At 43.1% G+C, this 25,387-nt stretch overlaps 1 protein-coding gene across 2 annotated transcripts in view; it reads left to right on the top strand.

The window, feature by feature from the left end:
- The first annotated feature begins 1,180 nt into the window (after nucleotides 1–1,180).
- eml5 (EMAP like 5) overlaps nucleotides 1,181–25,387 on the top strand; it is a 38,654-nt gene continuing 14,447 nt past the window's right edge. The window contains exons 1-19 of one of the 2 annotated variants that reach the window (XM_084382149.1): nucleotides 1,181–1,679; nucleotides 8,569–8,728; nucleotides 10,490–10,588; nucleotides 11,017–11,085; nucleotides 15,187–15,372; nucleotides 15,916–16,051; nucleotides 16,255–16,278; nucleotides 16,693–16,894; nucleotides 17,433–17,570; nucleotides 17,701–17,957; nucleotides 18,105–18,317; nucleotides 18,396–18,563; nucleotides 20,006–20,112; nucleotides 20,714–20,832; nucleotides 20,960–21,146; nucleotides 21,316–21,421; nucleotides 21,854–21,947; nucleotides 24,639–24,739; nucleotides 24,863–25,056. In XM_084382149.1, the coding sequence (XP_084238275.1) occupies nucleotides 1,483–1,679; nucleotides 8,569–8,728; nucleotides 10,490–10,588; nucleotides 11,017–11,085; nucleotides 15,187–15,372; nucleotides 15,916–16,051; nucleotides 16,255–16,278; nucleotides 16,693–16,894; nucleotides 17,433–17,570; nucleotides 17,701–17,957; nucleotides 18,105–18,317; nucleotides 18,396–18,563; nucleotides 20,006–20,112; nucleotides 20,714–20,832; nucleotides 20,960–21,146; nucleotides 21,316–21,421; nucleotides 21,854–21,947; nucleotides 24,639–24,739; nucleotides 24,863–25,056 (2,757 nt within the window). In that variant the 5' untranslated portion in view covers nucleotides 1,181–1,482. The remainder of the gene's footprint in view (nucleotides 1,680–8,568; nucleotides 8,729–10,489; nucleotides 10,589–11,016; nucleotides 11,086–15,186; nucleotides 15,373–15,915; nucleotides 16,052–16,254; nucleotides 16,279–16,692; nucleotides 16,895–17,432; nucleotides 17,571–17,700; nucleotides 17,958–18,104; nucleotides 18,318–18,395; nucleotides 18,564–20,005; nucleotides 20,113–20,713; nucleotides 20,833–20,959; nucleotides 21,147–21,315; nucleotides 21,422–21,853; nucleotides 21,948–24,638; nucleotides 24,740–24,862; nucleotides 25,057–25,387) is intronic. The other variant, XM_084382148.1, reaches the window with a different exon arrangement.

Genomic DNA, 25,387 nt, shown 5'->3' with positions numbered 1-25,387 from the left:
AGCCGTTCTTATTTTTATTCTTATTCTTATTTTTATTATTATTCTCTAGTTTAATGGCGGATCGCAAACCAACGTGTAAAGGTGAATGCCGCCACCTACTGTACCGGAGTGAGCAGCTTCAAGGTTTCAAGTAGGCTACTTCAGGTTAGATTCTACAAGTACATGATTAATAATAATACTAACCCCCCCACCCCAAGAGTAGACAAAAACAAACACATAAAAAAATCATATATTATAATCTAAACCTGTATCTTTAAAAAAATATATAAAGAGAGCCTTGTAACATCCCCTCATTTTGTCACTAATCCCTAAAATCCCTTCCAAACTCCATCTCAGTCCTGGTTCATATATCCTAACACGTTTTCTTTTCCTCCTTTCATCATATTTACTACACTTCATGACAAAATTTTCAACATTTTCAGTAACATTACAAGTGAGATAAAATATAAAACAGTAAGACAAAATTGGAAAATACAGTAAATGATATAAATACAAAATAATACACTAGTCCTACAAGAAAATGCAAAAAGCATAGTTCCGTTCCCGAGATCTCTTAAATACATAATCACATGCTACATAGCTTAACACTTTTATTGTAATTTCCAGATTTAATACAGGGTAATCTGAATTATAGGAGAGATTGAGAAAGTTTATACATGAAACTAACCTAATAAAATAAGTTAGCAGCTGCTTGTATTTTCTGGTGCTTATTGTGATGATAGGAAAATTAATATTCTTGGTTTAAAACTTACTCCGGAATGCTGTTGTGTATGAACAGATATGAAGTAAGTGTCCTCCTCATCTCCGAAACAGGAGAGTTGTATGAATACGGACTGTATTGTGTTTAAATGGAGCTTAAATGGAGGAAGAAGTCATGTATTGTATTTTAAAATATCCAATTCAGTTATTAGTAAGTTTGCATATTTAATCATATTATCATCACAGCTAGATACATGGTGGACAACCTGCAGATAACCATTGAATAAGCTCACACTGAGTATATAATGATAACTTTTCTGGCTGTGACGGAGACGTCCTCTCCTGCTGTTTCCCCCTCGAGGAGGATCTCAGCATCTGATTGGACGCTGCGCTGATCCGTCATCTTTGCGGGCGGTGCTTGCGGAATAACAGCGCAGCTCCATCTTTGCAGGATTTGACAGGAGCTTTGACCTGTGTCGAGGAGGACCGCGAGCGAGCCCGGGGCTGGAGAAAGCACGAGTAGATTTCCCACAATGAAGACAGCGGCTTAGAAAAACCTGTTGTGTGCAATAGAGTCAGAGGGCTTTCAGCCGAGCAGACGGCGAGACTCTTAAATTCACATGACCCTCACAAATGCCTCATTTCAACGCTCTCCCTGGACTGGTGGAAATGCAACGGAACTAATGGGACACACGGGCTTAAAATAAATCCTTTTTTGGTGAATGACACTTTATCAGAAAACCTACGTGACAGCGACAGAGAGACACACGCGGAAGTGCGGACATGGCTGACAGGACTGCTCCGAACTGCCACCTGAGACTGGAGTGGGTGTACGGATACCGGGGACATCAGTGCCGCAACAACCTGTACTACACCGCCGCCAAGGAAATAGTCTATTTCGTCGCCGGTGTGGGAGTTGTGTACAACACCCGGGAGCACAAGCAGAAATTCTACCTGGGGCACAACGATGACATAATCAGGTAGTGTAATGATGACACGCATGATATAGTTTTGTTTTCAGCACCTCGGACAGCTCCAGCAGCCACAGCAGAGCATGAACTGATACTGTAGTGTTGTCATTGTAGGTGCTGGTGTCACCTTGTGTACTGTAATGTGATATTTTCTTTGAGGGGCACGCGCCTTCTCAACAGCATTCCCCAGAGTTTGTGTGGGGGCTTCAGTGTCACTCCAGGTGGACAGGTGCTCCTGACCATTCTTCCAGATTGAAGGGTCGCCTCTGTCTCTCTCACTACTAGAGATTACACTGCTGCCACGCCTCATGTCACCTCTTGTAGTTGCAAGATTTTTACATTAGTTATTATTATTATTATTATTATTATTATTATTATTATTATTATTAAGGATATCTCATTTGTCACAATATTAACACTGAGAAAAGCAGCATTTCAGCTTATCAGAGAATGTGCCAATACAAAGTCTGTCTGTATATTGTTTTTCTCTGACTAGAGCAAATATTCTATCTTTTTATGAACTTCTCAGATAGCACGCAGACACATTTCAACATAAGCTTTCTGCGAGTCTCGTCTTTTCCAGCACCGATCTGAAAAATGCACTCGAACACAGCCGTCCTTGAAGTCATCCCTGAATTGGAGAGCTTTTCTGTGTGGCCAGACAAACCCTGAATCACCTGCTCTTTGGTCAACACACAGCAAAGTCACCCGTGTTACATCACGCACATGCAACGATCATCCCTGCCTTTTCTAACTGTTTCTCAGCATGCCACACACAACCTGTGTTCAACGCTCCAGCGCTTGTGTTGACATGTGTGTGTGGGTTGGCCGGGAGATGACTAGCATTATATACTGTGTCGGTAGTCAGCTGGGCTCCTGCTTCATTATTAATGGGACAATAGCGATACTAACCCTCCGCTGCCCTGTGGGTGAAGTGCATGAGTTCAAACGCTTAGCTGGAGAAGTCACTGAGTGAACCGCGGTGTAATGTTTCATGCAAAAAGTACAGCATGCATATGCGAAAAGCAATCCATCAAATTTGTCATCCGTGCTCACTGTTGCCAGCAAAATTGTGAGGTTTTGTAAGGTCATTCAGTCTTTTGTTACCAAAGATCTAAAGCTCTTTCATATAAATATCTTTATGATATTTGCAGTACAAGTTACAGATCTCTTGAGCTGTCTGTTACTGTTGACACAGATCAAGTATTATATCTCAGAGAAAGGCTTAGCTCGCATTCTGGGATGGGATGGAACAATTACAGATATTGTCATGATATGTATCATGATAAAAACAGTTGGGATGATCGTGGTGAATGTCCATTGAAAAAGCTGTCTGGCTTGCTAACGTACACTCCTATGTACATTCCTCAATTATTTTGTATTGCCTCAAGGGTGGAGCCCACGTCTGTTCAGTCGTTCCAAAATCCTAAGCCTGTCACTGTGGCTGACGACAAGGCTTGCCCATGGTATCCCCCACAAAAAAAGTTAAATCTGATGTGTGGAAATGTATTCAACACTTCCAGTTTGCATTCCCATCTCCGTTACAAAATGTAAGGTCAAGCGACTTATGAGTTCAGGTTGATATTGTGAATGTCAATTATTTTGGCCAGGATAATCATGACGTGAAATTTTCATATTGTGCCGTGCCTAGCGTGCATAAACACTTCCATTGACTTCGACTGCCACGGCACAATGAGCAATCCTCAGCAGATTCAGTGCTGAATAACCGTTGGACTGCTCTCACGTTGCACTAACTCATGTGGAAGAGATGCAGCCCCCTCAGATAGCTCGACGATTTAAATCCTTCTCTCTGTCCGTCTCCCTCTCTGTTGCTCTTATATTTCTTCTTCTTGGTCTATTTTGGTTGCTGCTATATTTTGTTTGTGGGTTACATAAAAAAAATAAATGCTGTTTTACTTCATCAGTTAATTGCTGGTCTTGTTTCTCCCTTCTGGTTCTCATCTTGCCCTGCAGCTGTTTTTAACTGGTCTCCCAGTCTGATGCGGAGGAGCAACTAGGCAGGTTTTTGCATGACTAAGAGCGGACAAGGATGCAACATAGTCTGGCCTTACCTTGTGCATGTGTTGTTTTATGAGATAATGTAAATTCACAGGTTATTGGGCAATGACATAATAGGATTTTAATATGCTGTAGTTAAAACATGATTTCCCTGGAGCCGTGTTAGTGAAATGACTAGACAATTGTATAAACTGTTTCTTTCTGTAATTGTTCCACACTGTTGCAACTCAGATTTTTATTCCAGTTGAAAGAACCTGAGGCTAGTGCTTAAAACCTACAGTACAGGAGTTTGTCCATACCGCAAAGCTTAATCTGTCCTTTTTGAAGTGCAGTGCATGCTGACATGCAGGACATGTACCCACTGATCTGAACTATGCACGCGAATGCATTCAAAACACAGACATGCAGTAAAAAAATAAGCCAAATTGCCAAAAGGTGATTTGAGCGCATGATCCCATTGAGTTCCCATGACATGACAACATCTCTCACAATCCAGTCCAGATAAAGATGGGGAGGAACTTATTTGTGTCATCGCTTGCGTGTAAAAACTCAAAAAGGTGTGGGAGGAGAGGGTAGCATCAGGGTGCTACCTGCTTATTCATAGGTTCGGTCTTTGAAGGTATCTGCCTTGCATGTTTTGTTTAAATCATAATATATAAATGTTTTATACTGTAGGTATTATTAAGGCAAAATTCTCATAGCCTTGTTAAACACTGATGCATTTGAAATGCTCAGCGTCTCCTATTTTGTTCAATTTATAACTAGTAGTTGATACTTAACGAGAATATCAATGGGAATGTCACTTTCTGCACCAGAAATCAAGTATTGTCTTCATGCATCAGCATCAAAAAATGTCAAAAGAGAGCCAACCCTAGCATTTGTTTTCTGCTGCTCTCCAAGATGTGTTAGTACTGAACCTCTTCTTCAAAATCTTGGCTTATCCATGTTCTCTGTTATGATAGAGAGTGAGAGCTAATGGCAGCGACGTGTTATGGACACAGGAATAAAAGGCTGTCTCATATTACAATATCTTGTTAACTTTATGATGGACCACAGCCAGAGCTATGGATTATAGATGCCAGAGCGAGGCTGGTCTTGTTTCGTTTAGCCTGGAGAGACAGATAAATATTAATAAATATTTTTTCTTGTTAGATTTAGCTGGAGTTGTCAGTGTTTAAATGAGTCAGGTATGGCAGAGAGTCTTGCGCCTTCACTCTGCGAGCTGTATGAGCTAATGTGAGCTCTGCATATTCATGTGTGAAGTAAAGTCAAAAGTTCAAAACTGAAAACCATGTTAGGTGAGGTGTTTAATATACATGCAGTATAGTATATTTGGGTTTCTAACAATATTAATATTGCTGTGGGAATGAGACAATTATTGCTGAACATGATAGCTAAAAGATATGATTCAAATATCCCTGTTATCCACCTTCCTTTGTTTTAATGTGGATAAATAGTATATAAATACTTTCCTGCTGCAAGCTCCACAACTCATAGCTTTAAATCGTTGTTACCACAGGGAAAAAGTCAGTCCAATACAAAAAAGATTGAGTGGCAAGATTGTAGAATAAGCACATCGACACCTTTACTGTCGGTGACAAAGCTGTCTTTTTACTTCTTACCTTGACACTTTTTTTTTCAGGTGCTCTGTGCAGAGAGTAAGTGAGATGCTGAGGTCTTATAGGTCCCATCATCACTGTGAGTAGCTGCCAGGCCACTCTGTGAAAGGAAGTGTGGTCTCTAAAGAGCAAATCTGTCTTCCCCGATTAGGATCCTCCCGAGTTCAGTACAGTTACTTAGTGCGGTGGCATGATTCAGCATTGTTGTTGCTGGGATTAAGAAAATAAACACGGATGGACGTCTCACTTAAGTTGTGTTATGAATGTTTTACAAAGATGAGATGGTGGATGCTGCACATGCTGTGATATTTTAGCCTTACTTGGAAACAGCCCGGATGCCAATGATGCCAATCTTTAGATTATTATTTATGAGTTGATGATGACAAAATTAATATATGTTTTGACATTTTTTTAGACCAACCAAACCGATTAATTGATTAATCTAGAGGATAATTGGCAGATTAGTTAATAAAGAAAATTATTGTTAGTTGCATCCCTGCAAATAGTTTAAACGTATGCTATGCAGGATTTTTCTAAAAAAAAAAAGAAAAAAGGACTCAAATAATCCCTCTCAATCATCACTTATGATCCACTAGAAGGGTTGGGCAGTGTCTAATTGCAGCGACTCAGCCTTCTGCCTGTATTATCTGCTGTTATTGCCACATTTCTGGGCGTCAACCTTTGACGTTGTGATGTACAACCCCAAGCCGATAGCAACCAGCAGGGTGTGAGTTGAGAACTCTATAAAAACATAGAGACAAGATTACATCACTGTCTCCGTCTCTCTCTGCTTTGGTCTTAAATGCCACAGTCTGTGTGTGTTTGACTAGAGGCGGGGCTGAGCTGCACACGCACACACACAGAGCAGAGAGTCACACAATGGACATAATGAGGTGTGCGCTTAGGTTGCATTCACCCAAAATCTGAAGGGTTGTGCGGAGTTGTGGGTGTGTTTACTTCTGCTTAAGAACGTAACCTTAATGAAAGAACAAAAAAAATGTCCTTTTATTCTATCAAGATGATATCAAGTCAATTATCAAGATAATATTATGTTTATTATGGATACAACTGATTATTATTTTGATTATTGATTAATCTCTTCTTCAGTTAAGCATTATCAATAAAATAAACCCTGTCTGATTGATTACCCAAATCTACCATCTCCAGTTAACAGAGCCACTAATTTAAATTTTTTGACGTATATAATCACATTTCTGAAACCCAGGTAATATTCTGCAAGAGGACTTTTCCACGTGGGTGTCATGACAGCATGTCTTTTATTATCTAATAAAGCAGAGCACCACCACACTCATCTATTACTTATTTTCATTCATTGTTTTCTGTTTTAAGCAGGTGTTTTAGATGGAGTTTGATGGGAAGCTGGATCAAAAAAACTTTTGGGAATATATCGTGCTATATAGACTTCTTTTTAATCCACCATGGGCAAAATCAGACAAACGAAACCACTGCTGCAGAATGTAGATCAAAGCTGTCTCAGTAGCTTGTTTAACTCATGTTGAAGAGGGTAAAATATTTATGCCGGAGTGGATAAAAGTGTGTCTCCTGCTCTTCTATGTGGCTCAGTTGACCTTTGCCTCTTCCTGTGCTGCATCCTTGCGTCTTCGCTGTGAGACCTCAGCTCTTCAGGCTGTTTATTCGCTTCAGGCTGTTTAGGATTCTTAATTGCTGCAGTATTTAGCTAGTTTTGTCGTACAGGACTCGACAGATGGAAGACAGCCGCATCGAACAGCCGTAGCCTATATCAAACAAGAGAACCGTTGTACTGCACCGCAGGCTAAGTCATTAGTGATGGCATTTAGCAAGCTCTTCAGCTGACAGAAATGTAAATGAAACAGTGATCTTGTTGTAGCTGGCTCAGACTGCTTTGGATTTTCCAAGCAGTAACATGAAAACATTATACATGTTAAGAGCTGGTAGGGTATGAGACATACTAAGTGAAAGTCCAGCAGAGTTTCAGTGCTTTCTGCATGTACTTTTGGCCTGAGATTGACTCTGTTGATGCTGTTGGAGATTTTATTTTTCTTGTTGTTCCAGAATCAAACCAGACAGATTTGTTATGACCTACCTGCTTGTGCCAAAGCAGTTTTTTCTGCTGTGGCTGTCTGCATCTCAAAGTGTTCCAATCATTTTTCTCCCTCTTCCTCTGAATGCTATTTATAGCGTCTTTGCTCTGATTATATAATTCATAAAAAGTAAGATGAGAAATTGTGCCAGGTTGGAGAGACGTTCAGCGAAGAAGGTGGGGAAGTGGAGGTGATGAGAGAGAACAGGGAAAGAGGGACGAGGGAGGACAGAGATCGGGGCTGTCACATCGAACCCACGTCAGCTTTCGGAGACGTTAAGCTTTGTCAAGTCCGTGGTGACAGCGCGTTTCCAATGAAGATGAGGTGTCAGACAATGAAGATTCCTACTGCAAACTTTGACAAGGACAGAAGAAGAGAGGTAGATTGAGGCGTAAAGCGCAAGAACACCTTCAGCAGGTTGATTCTGGCCGGTCTGCGAAGCCTCTCCGGCCTGCTGTCTGAATACAAGCCAGGATTAAAAATTCTGGAGAGCAGTTGGCAAAACAGGCAGTCTGATTATAATGGAGGGAGCTCCGTCGCAGCATGAAATATATAGGCCAGGGCAAGGCAAGAGGAAGAATTGCCCAGTGAATCACTCAGGCCTGCCTGGAACGTGACTGGCGGCTGCTGAAAGGATGGGTGGAGCAGGGGGGAGGGAGTGACAGCTTTATACAGCAGGCTGTTGCTCAGCTGTAGAGTGGGACTGTGTGTAGGTGGGGGAGGTACGAGTGGAGGGGAGGGGAGGGTAGGGGGGGATTATGTAACAGTGTTACAAACATATGCCTGGTGATGCAAGGAAAACCCCACATGAATTAAGGTGAAATGGGCAGAGGATAGTTCAAGGGACACTGGAAAAATGAGCAAGATGGAGGAAAATGGAAATGAAATTCACAGAATCACCATTACTGCTTTTGATAAATTCTAGGAACAGCCTGTAGGCATGCAAGAAGCCCTGGCGCGTGTGTGTATTTGAGCGTGACTGAGTTAATTGAACCATGTCACCTCATCAAGCTGCCCCTCTGCTTCCATACTCCGACCCATCACTGACTTAATGTGTTCATCTCATCCCAGTGGTTTCCGATGGGAGGGTGAATCCCTCGTCTGACAAACACACACACACAAGCACGCAAGATGTCAGAGCTAACCAGATGTTTCTCTCCCTCTCACTCTTAACAGTCTAGCTCTACATCCGGAGCGTGTGTTGGTGGCCACAGGACAGGTGGGCAAGGAGCCTTATATCTGTGTGTGGGACTCCTACACCGTGCAGACCGTGTCCATACTCAAGGATGTGCACACGCACGGCGTCGCCTGTCTGGCCTTCGACCTTGAGGGACAGGTACAGTTGGGCTGATGTTCATATGATGAAATTGACTGTTCCCTCGCATTGTTTGAAACGTAACCCTATTGTTTTATGTTTCTGCCATGAGGCACTGAGTTGTGCCTTGTTGAAAAGAACAAAAACAGAAAGTGTCACCAGAAATCTTCAGTTTGAGAGGCACAGCAGCGACAATCAAAACTCGACTTGAGAGCTGCTCGAGGCCGGTCTATGAAGCTTGCCTGCCAGGCCGAGTTTCTGAATGACACATCTGTGATTGCTCCAGCAGTATTAGCAGGACAGCTGCACCCAGACATGCTCTACTTGGTAGATTTTACAGGAAAACAGTCAGCTGCAGTGTTTGGTAGTTTGCATCAGAGAGTTTGACAGGACCTGGTTGTGTTAAGGTGAGAAAAAGCCTATAATTACTCATGTGAAAATAAGCAACTGGCATCCAGAGAGTGGGACCATGCAACACGTATTCATCACCTGAGATATTCAAGCAACTTGCTGTTGCACCTTCCATGTTATCTTTCAAGCCAGTTCCCTGCGGACTTGCCACCAGTTAATATTTACACACTGCAGTCTCCACCTAATGTTGATTTGAACTATGAGAATCGATAGTGTGCGAAACCTTCTCTCGGTTTTTATATTTGCACTCGTCTCACTTCCTCCCGTAGGAGCTCTCGGAGTGGAGTTATACCTCCTGTATTTTGCTGTAAGAGACAGGGAGATGACCCCGTGCTATTTCCCTGCTCGGGTAGAGAGCTGGGGATTTAGATGGAATGTGACAGTGTTTAAAGCCAGAGGAAGCTCCATCGCTTCTCAGTTTAGCGGCTCTATTTACTCGCCGCCTCTCCTGTTCCTGGATCGGAGGAAGTTAGAGCTGAACCCAGGACAATCTAGAGGAATCCCTTGTGCCATTACCCCTGTCCATCTATTAAAACAATATCAAAAACAATATACTGATGCTCAAGACATCACTGCTAGATATCCAGTATGAGCTGCAGTTGTGTTGTCTGGTACGAAGTGTACAACTCATGACGTTTGTTTTACTTTATTCTTGTTGTTCTGACTATTCTAGCCAGTTGTCTTCATGCCACATAAGGCTGTGGCTATGCTCATATTGAAGATGTAGTAAATTTTCTTCATTAAAGACTTGCCTGTACAAATGATCGATATTTCAGTCTTGTCCAAAGTGGTAGACAAATTGACAGGGCGACATCCTTCGAGCCACATCACTGCTGTGAATAAAATAGATATGTTTTCAAAATATGGATATACTTTCAACCCCCTCATCTGCATAGTTTCACCGAGTTTCGTCACACTGGGCCTCTTTGCTCATCATTAAAATACAGTCCCCTCTAGTACAAGTTAGAACATTGCAAATGCCTCACCAGAGACTTGTATCCAAAAGTCGAACATTGATTCAGCAGTGGATCAAAGAGGACATCCTCTACCATGTAGTGCAAGCTGCAGAGTGGAGAAGGATTTCCATAAGAGCTGCTCTCCTCTTTTCTGCTCCACTGCTGCTGCCGCTGCCTACTCACTCACAGTCAGCTATAGGAGGCTCCTCCAGCAAAAAGCACTCAAATGTGCTCACTGGAAGTGCCAGAGGCTGGACAACTGTTCTGTTCTGCTCCGTAGCTGTTATTAGCCCTTTCATTGTGGCATGCCATGCTACAGTGGAGGTAGTTAGGTTTGTTTTGCAGTGATTAGTGCAACAGAGCAGAGTCTGTACAATCTGTGACATGAGTTTCTTTTTCTTTGCTCTCTTTGCAGTGTTTGGTGTCCGTGGGTTTGGACTCTAAAAACACAATCTGTGTGTGGGACTGGAGGAGAGGGAAGGTTCTGGCAGCCGCTCCCGGTCATACAGACAGGGTAAACACTCTCTTCCTCCCCTGACTCCGTCACAAGCTGGGTATCGACCGCCTCAATTAGCTATAAAACGCAGGATGGAGCGCCTGCCCAAAGGGGACATAAACAAGTTAGGCCTGATTGATCGTGAGCTTTCCAGAGCTCCGTCTGAGAGGGTGCACGGCTAATGAAAAGGAATTTTGAAAAGATGAAATACAGGCAGCTGTTGTTGTCTAACTCAGCCCACACACATTATAACACAGCCAGTGCAAACACAAATTTCTCTTTTCATTTCCACGTCATTTTTTTATTTTTTTCTCCTTTTTCTTCTCGAAGCCTTTTGTAAAGAGATACACGAAGAATCAATTTGCTGCATAATGCACATATGATGTTGTGGTGTTTATGTAACGATGAGCCAATATTTAATGCATTGTTTGTTTCCCCCCCCACAGATATTCGACATATCATGGGATTTGTACCAGCCGAGCAAGCTTGTAAGCTGTGGTGTCAAACATATCAAGGTACAGCCACTTCCTGGTCACTTTACACCCCGTAGATTACAGCCAGCTCTTGAGAGCTGGAGCTCTCATGCCTCATTTGCATAATATCTCAAAACAGATTATGATTTTTAGGAAGTCTGAAGAATCCGTTGACTCCGTGCCCCTTTCTCTGCTGCCATCTCCGCTTTATCGCCATGACCATATCAAAGTCTTAATATAGATATATGCAAATTCACTTTATTCCAGAGTCCATGGTTATTAGGCACTTAACATAAGTAGGACAGGCAATGACTCACAGTCTCTTCCCTCAAATTTGTAGTAATCTGCACTGCAGAGAGGAAACATTATCTCTTTTTATGTGGAAGCATGACTCCACTACTCCCCTTTTCAGCCCTCCTCATTCAGCTTTTAAAACCCGTCTCTTGTGCAAACTGCAGCTGCGCTCACTTCCCTCTTTCAGGCAGATCTCTATCACTTCTTTTTCACAGAAGAGTGGCGTTCATACATCTTTGATGAGTCGATGCAGGGTGTCTTCGCCAAGCCTTCCCTCGGGATATGTAGTAGTGTTCCTTGAACGGCACAGCCATTAGGAAATAACAAGGAGTTCAGAGCCACAGCGGAAGCTTATTTCCCAGACATTGTGAAGAGACTGTATCGTGCTCACATAGGAAATGTGCCCACTGCCCCTGCGAGGCTAAACATTGTGGGCGGGGAGGTTTAGCCTACTGTACTGTCTCTCCCAGTGGTGTAACATCTCACTGATGACTCCCTGTCAATCCAGCTTGACCTGCCTCCTCTCGTAGTAATTCCCCCTTGAACTCTTCCCCCACCAGCATGGCACAGAAACTCCCTCCAGCCGCCGGACCCAGCCCCCCCTCCAGTCTCCGCTGAATCCTCTGGTCTTCCCCCTCCTCCTCCTCTACTTCTTTTACCTCCCTTCTGGTTTCCCGATGCCAAGGCAATCCAGCAATTGTCCCACATAATTCCCCAGCCTTCACCCTGCGGACCATGTGACATCTGCTCCCCGGCCCTGTGCTCGCTCAGCGATTATAGCACTCAGAGCATCCAGGAGATTTAGTCCCAGTAATCCACTCACTAGCAGGCTGAGGAAAACACAACCTCTATGACGAGCACCATGGCTGATGGCAGCACTCGCCTCCTCACGCAGCTCCTCCCAGCTAATTATATGGTCATTTGTATTTTGATTAGTTCAGGACAGCTCAGACCTTAGGGTGCTCCTCTTGAGCCCACACACACATATAAACACCACACCTACCAATCAGCTGCACACTGCCTTACTAGCTGCTGATTATAAGCTGTCTAAAGGGCCATACCAGCAGTTTTGCATGTAGTAGCCGAGTGACTTCCAACCTCTTTGGCTTGTGAACCCTTAAAAAAAAGCTACTTGTGACCGTTTTTTGTTGCTGGCCTGTTTAAATCTCGAGACTCTCTCAGACTTGTCTTGCAGCCCTATGTGGGGGTGTTGTAGCCCATTTATTACAATTTCTGTATATTTTACTTTATAGCTAGGAATTTGCAAACCATGCTGCTGTGCAATTTGGGGGAAATTGATTTTTTTTTCTGCAGCTCCCTATCACTGGTTTTCATTTATCTCCTGTGTGGTCTAAATGTCTATTGGCAGATTTTTGCAACTTGTATAACCCATCATAGTGAACACACCAACATTGGGTGTGTGGTATACTACATCATTTTGCATCCTGTCTGGCTTAGTTCCTTTTGTTTAGTGCTGTATGTATGTATGTATAATGTCATACAGAGATTTGTGTATGTATGTGAGTCAACTGAAGTCCATTCATTCCTGTAGGAACCTCCAAGTTCTCTGATGTGTTTGCAAACTCCTTCTGTTTATGTTTTTTTTTTCCAAGCCAGAATACTTCGAGAGCTATGAAAAACTTTAACAGGAAAAAATAATAAAGCCAGGCAGTGATAGGAGGACCATAATCCCCAAAATAAATCAAGAAGTGACTGAATCCAAAACCATGACACGCTTCTTCAAAGTGAAAAGTTCAATGGCATATTTAGCTAACACTGGTAGCATGTAGAGTGGATGTATAGTGGCTCATACATCTTTTAACAGTACTTTGCAAAATATGCTACTCACCTTTCAGGTCAACCTCCTCACTTTTTCTCGCCATGCATTAGTGGTCCTGTTTCTGTCTCGATAATGACCCATGCTCATATAAATAGATCATATATAGAGATATAAACAGAGAATATTAACATCTCTACCATGTGTGTGGTTGCATGTCTATCCATCCGTAAAGAAATGCATTTCCTCACGTTGAACACTATGGGTGTACGTCTGTAAGGTGTAACTGTGAAGTGCCAAGTGACTGCAGATAAAATGACCGCTGAGCTAACTCTGATCCACGCAGAAATTGTTAGACACCAGCAGCTTCATTTGACAATCACGTATGCTTTAAATAGGGTTTGCTAGCATGCCAGAATCATCCTTTAAGGTGGCTATGAGTGTGTATTTCCCTGCACTCTGAGACCATTCAGGGTCACTGTTGTCCGACAAGGAGAGGATAGTAGGAGTGAGATGAAAGGGGTGAAGGGTGATGCAGTGCAGTAGCTGATGCATTACGACCCTCTCTGCATTAATTACATTTCAAAGGTTTTCCTTGGAGCGATGGTGGAGGTAACTGAGCTAGTAACACAGCACTGATCCTGGGATAAGCGGAGCAACTTCCACTATATCCGAATTTAACTGGAGGATGTTTAAGAAATTAAGTGTTACACAGAGAAAGCAACACTGTTAAGCAGGTCCTGGTTTCAACACTCATAGCGCTCTCATTTTCCAGCTCCAGTCTCAACCTTTCTACTCTGCTCTCCCTCTGTGCCTTTCTTTCCTGCTCTTGGCCTCATCATAAACCCCTCCAGCATCTCGTCTCCTCTCAGTAATTCAGCAGTGAGGGGATTAGCCGGCGCCCGTGTCTTGCTGCCTTATCAGTTGTGGGCAGGGAGGGCTGTGCAGTCACGCCGCATCCTTCCCCGCTGCCTCTGCAACAGGCTGGGCTACAAAACGCCCTCCCACCCCTCTCTCCCACCAACCCTTAGCACGTGACACACTTCAACCTGCATATACACCTTTCCAGATTACTCACACTCCTATGATGTTTGCTGCTTAACCTTCAGCCCCCACCTCACGAGTAAGCTCACGCATATACAATACTCACTCAGGGCTCGGTCAGTAGCTCAGGATTTGGAGAGACCTGTCCTGTTGAGGTGCGTACGAGCCTTAGATGCTTGATGGCAGGGCTGTATCTGAGGCTGTGATGCCTGTCTCTGATAATCGATCCCTCCTGTTAGCGCGCAGCAGCCCTATCAGTCAGGAGGATAGTTGTTAGTGAGAGTGTGACAGGCTGTCACTATTGAGGAGCTCATTTGTTCATTGTGTGACTGTCTGCAAATCAGTTCTTATGTGGTCCAAAACAGCATCACCATTTGCCTACAATTTCTGAGCAGAATCATCCTGATCCAAGGTTATTGTAATTTGTAAAAAAGGTTTTGCAGTGAACCAGATTTCAGGTAATACGCAGCAACATCCAGAAAAAGGGCCGTCATTTCCCTGATGCTTGCTGGTGATGAGTGCATCTCTGTTTCATTTGCCAACGGCTGCGTTCGAGACGCCCTCCTCGAGCTTCATCCCTGTGATCTCATCTCCATGCAGACGGAGCGTCTCTCTTACGCTCTCTCCCCCTCCGTTTGATGGATTTAGCCCTCAGACGAGGCCGGGCCCGTGCATCCCGATGACCTTGTTCATAAATAATGAGCCGGCGTGTATGCGTGTGTGCGTGTGTGTCTGTGCATGCTGATCAGGTGGTTACAACACTGACCCCCAGCAAGAGCTCCCAGTATCACATGAAGAGGAGGGGGAGCATTTGAATTTGACTTTCTTTCAAGGTCTGTGTGTGTGTGAGAGTGTGTGTTAATGGAGCTGCTCTGTGTGTGGCTGTCAAACTCTAAACGACTTGATGGGTTTTTCACTCTGTCGTATCCAAATATTCCATAATTGTCTATTTGCTCTTTCAGGACAGGATTACATGGGGGGATTATTAGCCACCCTGCTCTCTCACTCTTTCTGTTTTGTGTTTGCAGTTTTGGAGCTTATGCGGTAATGCTCTCACACCCAAACGTGGCGTTTTTGGCAAAACGGGGGATCTCCAAACCATCCTCTGCCTTGCCTGCGCCAAGGACGAGGTCACATACTCGGGTGCCTTGAATGGTGACATCTACGTGTGGAAAGGGATCAACTTGATGAGGACAGTGCAGGGAGCTCATGGGGTGAGTTTTGGGCTCTGTGGTTCCGGCTTTGCACGTCCTGCTGCACCGTACACCAAAGAATCCCAGTGAAAGCACCAATCGGGGTCGAAGCCACACGTGCTGGATTCGTTTGATTCTGCTCTGTAGAAAGGATCAGCCTTTTGCTCCACAGGATTAAATGATATCTATTGGATCAACAGCTGGGTGAGGGGATGGGAGGATGGGGGAGGGGATAATGACTACAGTAGAGTACATGTTCATTCCTGCTTTTTGTACCACCAAATGTCTCACTGAGGGTTTAACAAGGTGCCTCCCTTTAAATGCAAAAACTCTTATCCAAAGGAGGCCTTCAGTCAGGATTTCCAGTAATAAAACAAATATGACACCCCCAGTTACCTCGCTCTGTGTTATCTTGAGGCCACAGTAGCTGGTTTGTAATAATGAAAGCCTTGTTAAACAAATGCCTGGCTGAGCAGCAGCACTACGTGTTCTGTTTGTGGGGCTGGTTCTGTCGTTGCTCATTTGTTGTGCAGATCCTCATTGACAGCCTGTCATTTCCTCCAGTCAGGGATTTTCAGCATGAATGTCTGCGAAGAGGGCTTCGCCACCGGGGGCCGAGACGGCTGTGTCCGGCTGTGGGATCTCAACTTCAAACCAATTACTGTCATTGATCTCAGGGAAACAGACCAAGGATATAAAGGTGATGTCAAACTGCATCTTTTTAACTTTAATCTGAGTACAGAAAGGTTGCAGGCCAAATTGAGGTCTCCTGATGCACTAGAAGAATTGTCAGAATCTAGGCAAAAACTGCCTTTTTGCCATTTCTCTTCTCCTTACTAATACTCTCTTTCTTTTCCTTCCTATATTCTCCGTGTCTTGTATTTATAATCTTGGATCTAACAGTAGCTAGAGGTGAAAATAGCCGAGGTGGGTAATGTCACTGCAGGCGAAGTTAATATGTCAGTCTGTTTGTAGCAGTCCCCACATTGTTCTGCTGTTCCTCTTGTTGTTAGTCAAGTCCAAGCTCTGTTGCAGTCTTTACGCCGTATACAGATGTAATGTTCACATATGTATACAGCATATGCTTCCTCCATCCTCTTCTCGCTGTATTGCCCAGAGTCAGTTGCTGATTGGCTTGACAGCATGTGCTGTCCTTGCATTTTCCTGTCAAAATCCTAGGTAGCCTGCAGATGGCTATTTGCACCTCCTGTCTATTATCCTTGTCGTGTCTCTTAATATGACTGTATAGGCGTTGGCGAATGTCTGTCAGCTTTCATGTTAGCATGCTTTTCAAATGTTTTTTTTGCCTGGTTTTTAAGTATAGATGTGTGTTTTTGACAGGGCTGTCCGTGCGCAGCGTCTGCTGGCGGGGAGATCACATCCTGGTGGGCACGCAGGACAGCGAGATCTTTGAGGTCGTTGTCCACGACCGCAACAAGCCCTTCCTCATCATGCAGGGTCACTGTGAGGGCGAGCTGTGGGCTTTAGCTGTCCACCCCACCAAGCCGCTGGCCATGACGGGAAGTGATGATCGCTCAGTCAGGTGAAGCTTCAGCATTAACCAGATAGAGGTCTTTGAGAAATACATGCTGCCAAGTAATAGTGATTCAAGGACCTTTCTTTGTTCAGTTTGGGGAATATCTATTACAATCCTGATTACAGAAAAATGGGGACAGAAAAAAACGTCAATACGGTTTGTCTGCAAATGATTGCATTCTGTTTTTATTTAGGTTTTACACAGTGTCCTAACTTTTTTGGAATCAGGGTTGTAAATCAGTATTTAAGTTTGTGTAAAAATACAGTTGGTACAATAATCTCCCTGTTACATTACTTTTAAAATATGTTTATGTGAATATGTGAACTGTCCTTGATCCTCTCTGAAGAAGGTCTTCCTGGACAGCACTCTCTGTGCTGCGCTGATTCATTTTGTTTACAATAATAAAGCTATTGTCAGTGTGCGGTCATAAACCAAATACATAACAAGGACAGACACCACAAACATCATCACCATTGTTGTTTGACTCAATGCTAACTCATCTCTGCTTCGCCTCCTCATTTGTCCTTCCCCTCTGTGTCTAAAGGATATGGAGCCTTATAGATCACGCACTGATAGCTCGCTGTAACATGGAGGAGCCTATTCGCTGTGCCGCCGTGAGCACTGATGGGATTCACCTGGCGCTGGGAATGAAGGATGGCTCCTTCACTGTCCTCAGAGTCAGGTGGGTACACAATTCAAAGGCCAAATGGGAAATTTTGATGCTCTGCGAGTGGCTGCTGCAGTGAAGAGCTTCATCATTTCGAGTCCATTTTGGCTCCTAATTCAAGCTACATTTCTCTGCCTCCCTCCAGAGATATGACAGAGGTAGTCCACATCAAGGACAGGAAGGAGGCCATCCATGAGTTAAAGTATTCTCCCGATGGGGGCCACTTAGCTGTTGGCTCAAATGATAATTCAGTGGACATCTATGGTGTCGTGCAGAGGTACAAGAAAGTGGGCGAGTGCATCGGCTCTAGCAGCTTCATCACACACATGGACTGGTCCACGGACAGCAAGTTCCTGCAGACCAACGATGGCAGCGGCAGAAGGCTCTTCTACAGGATGCCAAGTAAGTCTGCGTTTCCAGGCAGATCACTTTTGTATCACAGCTATGTGAACTATGTGAATCATGTTCTGTGTAAAATACTGGAAATATAAGAGAAAAAAAAAAGTAAATGCTTTTTTGTGAGAAAAAATGTTTCTGTCTTCTGTTGAGGTGGGAAGGAGGTGACCAACAGGGAGGAGCTGAAGCTGGTACAGTGGGCTTCATGGACGTGTGTGTTGGGCCCTGAAATTAATGGAATATGGCCCAAATACTCAGATATCAATGACATTAACTCTGTGGACGCCAACTTTAACAATCAAGTCATAGTAACAGCTGACGACTATGGATTAGTCAAACTTTTACGATATCCATGTGTAAAAAAAGGTAAAAGAGACTCAGTTGTTTGATTATTTTGTTTATTTGTATCTACTGTGTAACTGATCTGTTTCTTCTTGATTTTAGGTGCAAAATTTAAAAAGTATTTAGGTCACTCAGCCCACATAACCAACGCGAGATGGTCACATGACTATCAGTGGGTCATAACTATTGGTGGTGCCGATCACTCTGTGTTCCAGTGGAAGTTTGTTCCTGAAAGAAAGTCTAAAGAAGCTCTGCATATAGCGCCACAAGGTATGGTGATGATGATGTAGCCATTGTGTCCGAATGTATCTGAAAAATGTACACGATTTACATTTTACCTTCATCAATCCAATCAGTATTATTACAGTGTCACATTTTGTGAGGAGGCCAGTGACTTGCATTACTGATATTACTTATTTCACAAAATCAGTGGCTCCTGCCAACTTAACATTATCAAATCAGGCTAAGTGGGGAACCCTGATGGTGATTTGGATGTCTGCTCAATCTCCCACTCAGTTATTTTGTGTTGCAAAATGGCTTTAATGGAATAGTTTTTTGTTAAATGCACTTGGACACTTTCTTACTGTGCATGAAATATGGAGCTGAAGCCAGGAGGAGATGGACAGCTACAGTACACATGTAGCATGTAAAGCAGAGATTTCAGGACCATGGACAGCTACACTACACATGTCGCATGTAAAGTAGTGATTTCAGGAGCATGGATAGTTATATTGTATATGTATGTGGCCTAGCAGCCTCTGCACAGCACACATTATTTATTTTGTTTGACATCTTGGGAACTACACATCTGTATGCTAAAAATGAAGCTAGCAAAAGCAGCCAGCTAGCTTAGCTTAGAACTGGACTGGAAACGGGGAAACATGTTGATGAGAGAGCTTTAGGGGTGTTGGTGAATTTTGGTATTGTTCACTAAATGTCAAACTATTCATTTAAAATCAGCTGACTACTATTACTGCTCACTACTATCTGTCTGAGAGTAAGACTATTTCCACAGAAAACTGCAGTGATGTCAACCCATTTAATGAAATAATATGTCACGGTGCATTTCTTAGTTACCTATGAGGGGTTGTATGAATGAGAATGGCTGTTACATAAGGTGCAATTGCATTTCTCCCTCCAGCCTCATGAACTTGACGTGCTTAACCACCAGAGAGCAATGAATGTACTAGATTGTTCCCTTTCCGTACGTTCCTTCGCGAACCACCATTTCCATAAAGCTCTGCGAAGGAACAGCCATCGCATTAATTAAGACAAATCCAATAAAAGTGAACGAAGCTTGGAAAGTATAATTGCATTGTCATTCCCAAGTCATATTTTTTCCTGGGACAGAGCGCAGCTGTGCTCTCTGAAATTAAGGCACATACTAACTGCCTTTCCTTTTAATTCTCCTAATGGATCTTGTGAGTAGCCGCCCTTAGCTGCCAGTTCTGCTTATTGCCTCGTCCTGGCACGCCTTCACTCTGCTACATCAGCAATTTTATCCATTTGTCTTGAGCGATGTCACTGTGCAGCACGACCGCCTGATAAATAGGAGATGTCACAGTATTATTACATGATCGACCCTCGCTTCTGCTGAAACATGGTGCAGTGTTTTCTCTACATAGCGTGCAGCGGGTTGTTTGTTTGATTTAGAGGCAGGGAAGGATTTTACTTACTGGCGAGGTGTGATGTAACCTTGTTTCTGCTTGCAGAGACCTTGGCAGACTCTAACAGTGAAGAGTCGGACTCCGATCAGTCAGACGTACCTGAGATGGACTCAGAAATCGAGCAGGAGACGCAGCTCACGTATAGACGACAGGTTTGTGATCACATTAATGTTCGTCTTTTAAACCTTGTATATCCTATTTGTTACTGAAGGATAAGTTCACCCGAAAATGAAAATTCAGTCATCATATACTCACCCTCGTGCCGATGGAAAGTCTGGTGAAGTTTTGTAGTACACAAAACATTTCTGGAGCTTCACAGCAAAACAGTATTGCAGCATTCTCCTAAACAACTGAAGTAGATGGGGACTTGTTTTAAAACGGAAAAAAACGACAGAAATAAATATATATAATGGCTCCATACAGCTCGTTCGGCATATTGCAAGTTCCCAGAAGCCCAGAGATCCCAAAATTTTAAAAGATGTTATTTACTATGTCAATGCTAGGTCAAGCTCGTACACCCACTTCAGATGGGATGTGTGCTAACGCTTTTAGCTTCACAGCTAAAGGGAAGGTATTGGCTTTTAAAAAGGGTGTAAATAAAGTCTCTTCAGATCATTTTGGGATTGTGGGGCTTCTGGAGACTCACCCGACTTTCCATCGGCATGAGGGTGAGTTGATTATGACTGAATTTTCCTTTTTGGGTGAACTGTTCCTTTAAACATGGAGCCAACACACTTTTCTACATGTATCCAGGTTTATAAAGAAGATCTACCTCAACTCAAAGAGCAGTGCAAAGAGAAGCATCGAGCGACGGCCATGAAGAAGAGGGAGCGACCGCCGGGCAGCGGAGTGAAGCTGCACTTCATTCATGGGTAGGCTTTCCCTGGGAAAGGCAGATATGAATTTCAAATAGACAAGCTTTCTAAAAATTGTAATCATTCTTTTAATTTATTCTTTGCCTCTAAAGGAATAACACCATTTTTCTTTGTTTCTTTGCAGCTACAGGGGTTATGATTGCAGGAGCAACCTGTTCTACACCCAGACTGGGGAGATAGTCTACCACGTAGCTGCCATCGGGGTTGTGTACAACAGACAGCAGAATACCCAACGTTTCTACATGGGTCATGATGATGACATCCTCTGTCTAGCTATCCATCCCCTGAAGGACTTTGTAGCAACAGGCCAGGTAGCTGCTAGCATAAAATATTCAATGATTTTTTTTTTACTTTGGTTTACGGCTCGTTAGAGATGAAGTGACAGAGATTCTTTCCAGCATCAGAGTCTAAATTCTCATGTGTAAATGGGTTAAATTAAGTCTGATTGTGTACATACTTTGAATGTGCTTGTCTTTCCAGGTCGGCAGAGATTCCTCCATCCACATATGGGACACAGAAACGTTAAAACCCATGTCTGTCTTAAGGGGTTTCCACCAGCTCGGAGTGTGCGCTCTGGACTTTTCTGGTCAGTGCTGCTCTCTCACACTGCTTTTAGTCCTCCGATCCAGACAGATTCAACATAACTTACTTTATGTATTCACAAATTCTTCCAGGCATCCTGCTTTCACAGGCGAACAAAAAGCTTCTTTTACACATAAAAGAAAGGGTCAAATTCACATGACACCCAATTTACAAGACACCAAAAAACCTATTCCCGCTGTCTTTTAGTCGCAGCGGTCTGACAGCATCAAGGTAGAGCTGTTCCTCTAGCTTCCTTTAATTGGCCCCAGAAAGAGGCAGTGCTGTGATCTGTATGTCAGTGTCGGTGAATCACCTGCCGTAGATCAAACCCACTAGGCTGCTTTCATGTTGCTAACAAGGGTCAAACTTCACTGAAGCAAGGCAGGAGCTGGCTCTGTCCGTGCTGTACTGAATGGTTTTGGTTTTCCCTCCACAGCGGATGGCAAACGGCTCGCCTCGGTGGGCCTGGACGACAATCACACCATTGTGCTGTGGGACTGGAGGAAGGGGGAGAAGCTGTCTGCCATGCGGTTAGTACAGTTATACTAGAGCATTTACACACTTCAAAGTGTCCCCACATCCCAAAAGCTTTGAAATAATGTTAATTCGCAAGATTGTTTTAGTGGTTTCAGTTTAAATATGGACATTCATGGATGAGGGTTAAATTGAGGCCACTTTGCTATGCAGGACTGACAGCGTGATCGATGGAGGAGAGGAAAGAAAGGGAATTACCTTTTAGATTACAAGGCTGCTTCACTGCAACTCTTACCCTGCCAGTCTGAATGGTTAGAGTAGGATTTTGCCCCAGGGCCCAAACGATAGATCTATAATTAAAGAGAATTACTTTCAACTTACATCTTTCATTAGCTTATCCTGGTGAGTTTGTGCTCTGCGTATATCAGACTCATTTATACAAAGGAACATTGGGGAGCCGCTACAGGCGAATAGAGTAAACACCCCATAAAACTTCCCCAGCTGATCACTTACATTAAAACAATTATATTTGTATATACATAGTTTTCTGAAATTGTATGTTTAAGTATGCATATGGGGCATTATCTAGTTAAATATGCTCTAATTTCTGAACATTGGATGAAGCCAGGGTTAAACTACATCTCTTTTTATCACAAAAAAATACTGTCAACAGCAATAAAAAATACATTTTTGCCATGTTTTTAGGAATAAAATGTTACATAAATCAGGCTATAAATGACATATGAACAAAGCCCTCTGTAAAAAACCTTCAGACTATAGAAATATCTGGCTCGGAAAAACAACCTTTGGTGACAAGTTGAGATTTTGGGACCTTTAGTAGGGCCCTGCCGGAGGATCTCAGGCAGCAATCCGGCTCATAAGGAGTTAGCAAATCACCCTTCAAGGCTTTAAAAAATAAGCAGTATAATCTAAAAATCAATTCCAAAACACAGAGGTAACCTAAGAAAAGTTTCTCTGTTTCTAAAGGTACAGAACAGCACATAAAAAGCTAATGGGTTGCAAAAACAATCAAGTAATGAAAGGGATAAATGAACAGTAGTAAAAGGGAAAAGGCAAAAGCAATTACACACATTCTCCAAGTCCTGATGGCTGAAACTAATTGGACCATAAAAACTAATATAAAAGGTCTACATCTTAGAGTACATCAAAGATAAAGGGAGACTTACTCTAAGAGCATCTAAGGCGACATAATCCTGAGCTCAAGTGTGTCAGACTGATTTCCTGTCCCGCTGGAGACAATGATGCAAATGATCACTGTGTACATAGGACGTAAACGATACATGCGACCAGATATGGTGCACACACACCAGCCATCTACATTTGATGCAAGTGGATTACCTTACCAGACCTGCATTATGAATTGCTGTAAACCATGAGAGTTGTTCATTCATTCAGAACATACTGAAGGATTTTAAATTTCATGGCAGGTAAAATTAAACAACCCCAGGAAACCAGAAGTACCTAACTGGAAAACATCCGCATCCCAAAATATCTTTGCTTTGGCTTTGTTACTCGCTCTACTTGATGTTCATATTTAGTATCTACTCCATTGAAATTCCCCCTGGCTAGTTTGGAGCTGGTTGCTCTCCTGCGTGTTGTGTGCCAGGCGCTCACTGCAGCTCAGGGACAGCTTGGAGCTGCACTAATCTACTTTGCAGACCCTGGTGGGCAGTGCAGTGAGGCAGGCAGAGGGAAATGGGGCCTGACAGAGCCAAGCTTGTGCAGCGCCACTGTCTAGTCTTCAGCTGGGAGAGGAGGGGTGGGTGTGTGAGGGAGACTGTGAAGGAGGGTGAAGGGTGGGAAACTGGGGAGGTGAGGGATATGGCAAGAGAGGGGTAAGAGAGGATCAGAGATAAAGAGGGAGGCGAGGGGCGTGATGTTTCTTCACTGAGGCTGAGAGTAATGCAGCAGCACAAAGGGAAACGATTAGAGAAATTAAAGTGTCAGATACACTCCATGTCATTAGACAGGACCAGCGACTAATTCTAATGTTCATATTGTGCGACGCAATCAAAAGAGACAGTTACAGGAAGTTTATTTCTGTCTCCAGTGCGTTTGTAATGCTTGTTAGGGAGCTATCCCTAAAATTGCGACCTTCAAATGTGTGGTCACATTAATGGACAGTGTATATAATATAATGCAATAATATAAAACACAGAAAAGCTTGTTACTTGGGCTGTCACAATATCAAATCTTCACTACATAATTATCGTGGCAGAACGAAGAAGTATTTTCAATTTAAAGTCGGAAGAGAACAAAACAGAGAATTTTGATAATACATTCCTTATTAATCCTCTGAGTTCAGTCCTGTCTATTCAAATACAAGTTTCAGTTTTGGCAATTTTTGCTTTATTTATTTTTTTACAATGTTAATCCCGCTTAACACATTTGCAGGATGGATTTATTGTGTCTATTCAGAGACATTTTATACTCTAGACTTAATTTGTGACTCAATTTGGTGATAAACACACAGAAACAGAAAGCGAGGCATATTTCTGCATTTCTTTGCCATCATTAAACAACTTCAGTGTAGCCTGCTTAATGCGCTCGGCCCTTGTGTTATTGCTGACAGCCACAGTAGATACACTCTTTTAACATTTCAAGTTCAGTGTGCTGTTCAACTGTCATTCAAACTCCCAAAAATAATGAGAGAGATGAAGATGAAAGTTGTGCAAATGTAATGTTTTTCTCCATGCATATTTTGTGATGTGAAAACTCTTTTTCAGGGGGAGTAAGGACAAGATATTTGTTGTCAAAATAAATCCCTACCTTCCTGACAAGCTCATCACAGCTGGTGTGAAACATATGAAGTTTTGGCATAAGGCTGGTAAGTCCCCTGGGGTGTTTTTTTTTACTTTCTTCTTCGAATAGAAGAAACTCTAACAAGCAGAACTCTTTCTTAACTGTCTTCCTGTGAGTTGACTGTCTGCTTCTCTCGCTCTCTCTTCAGGTGGTGGTCTAATTGGGCGCAAAGGGAACATGGGGAAGACGGAGACCATGATGTGCGCTGTGTACGGCTGGTCGGAGGAGATGGTGTTTTCAGGCACATGCACAGGGGACATTTGCATCTGGAGGGACATGTTCTTGATGAAGACTGTCAAGGCTCATGACGGCCCCGTATTCAGTGTGCACGCTCTAGAAAAGGTACCACAGGGAAACGGGCTCTTTGACTGACCAGTGAGAGCTTATTTATAGTGTCTTAAAATATCTAAAATCCTGTTTCACTCTCTTGAGTTAACTGAGAATATGGACAAAGGTTCCATGGCTGTCTGGCTCACTCTTTGAGCAGTTAGCAGCAGTTAAGATATGAAAACTCACATCAGATAATCAAGCTTTTGAACTTTTAATTTGTGCAACAGATGGTGTAAACTATGCTAACATTATGCTCGTATTTTATCATAATTTTATTGCATCAGTATCTATCTGTCATCAGGAGATCATTGCAGCATTAAATGTGAAAAACATTGGCTTTGTA

The sequence above is a fragment of the Pagrus pagrus genome, assembly GCF_965226575.1.
Source record: "Pagrus pagrus genome assembly, chromosome: 18".
Taxonomy (NCBI): domain Eukaryota; kingdom Metazoa; phylum Chordata; class Actinopteri; order Spariformes; family Sparidae; genus Pagrus; species Pagrus pagrus.
This window is presented reverse-complemented; position numbering and strand designations above follow the sequence as displayed.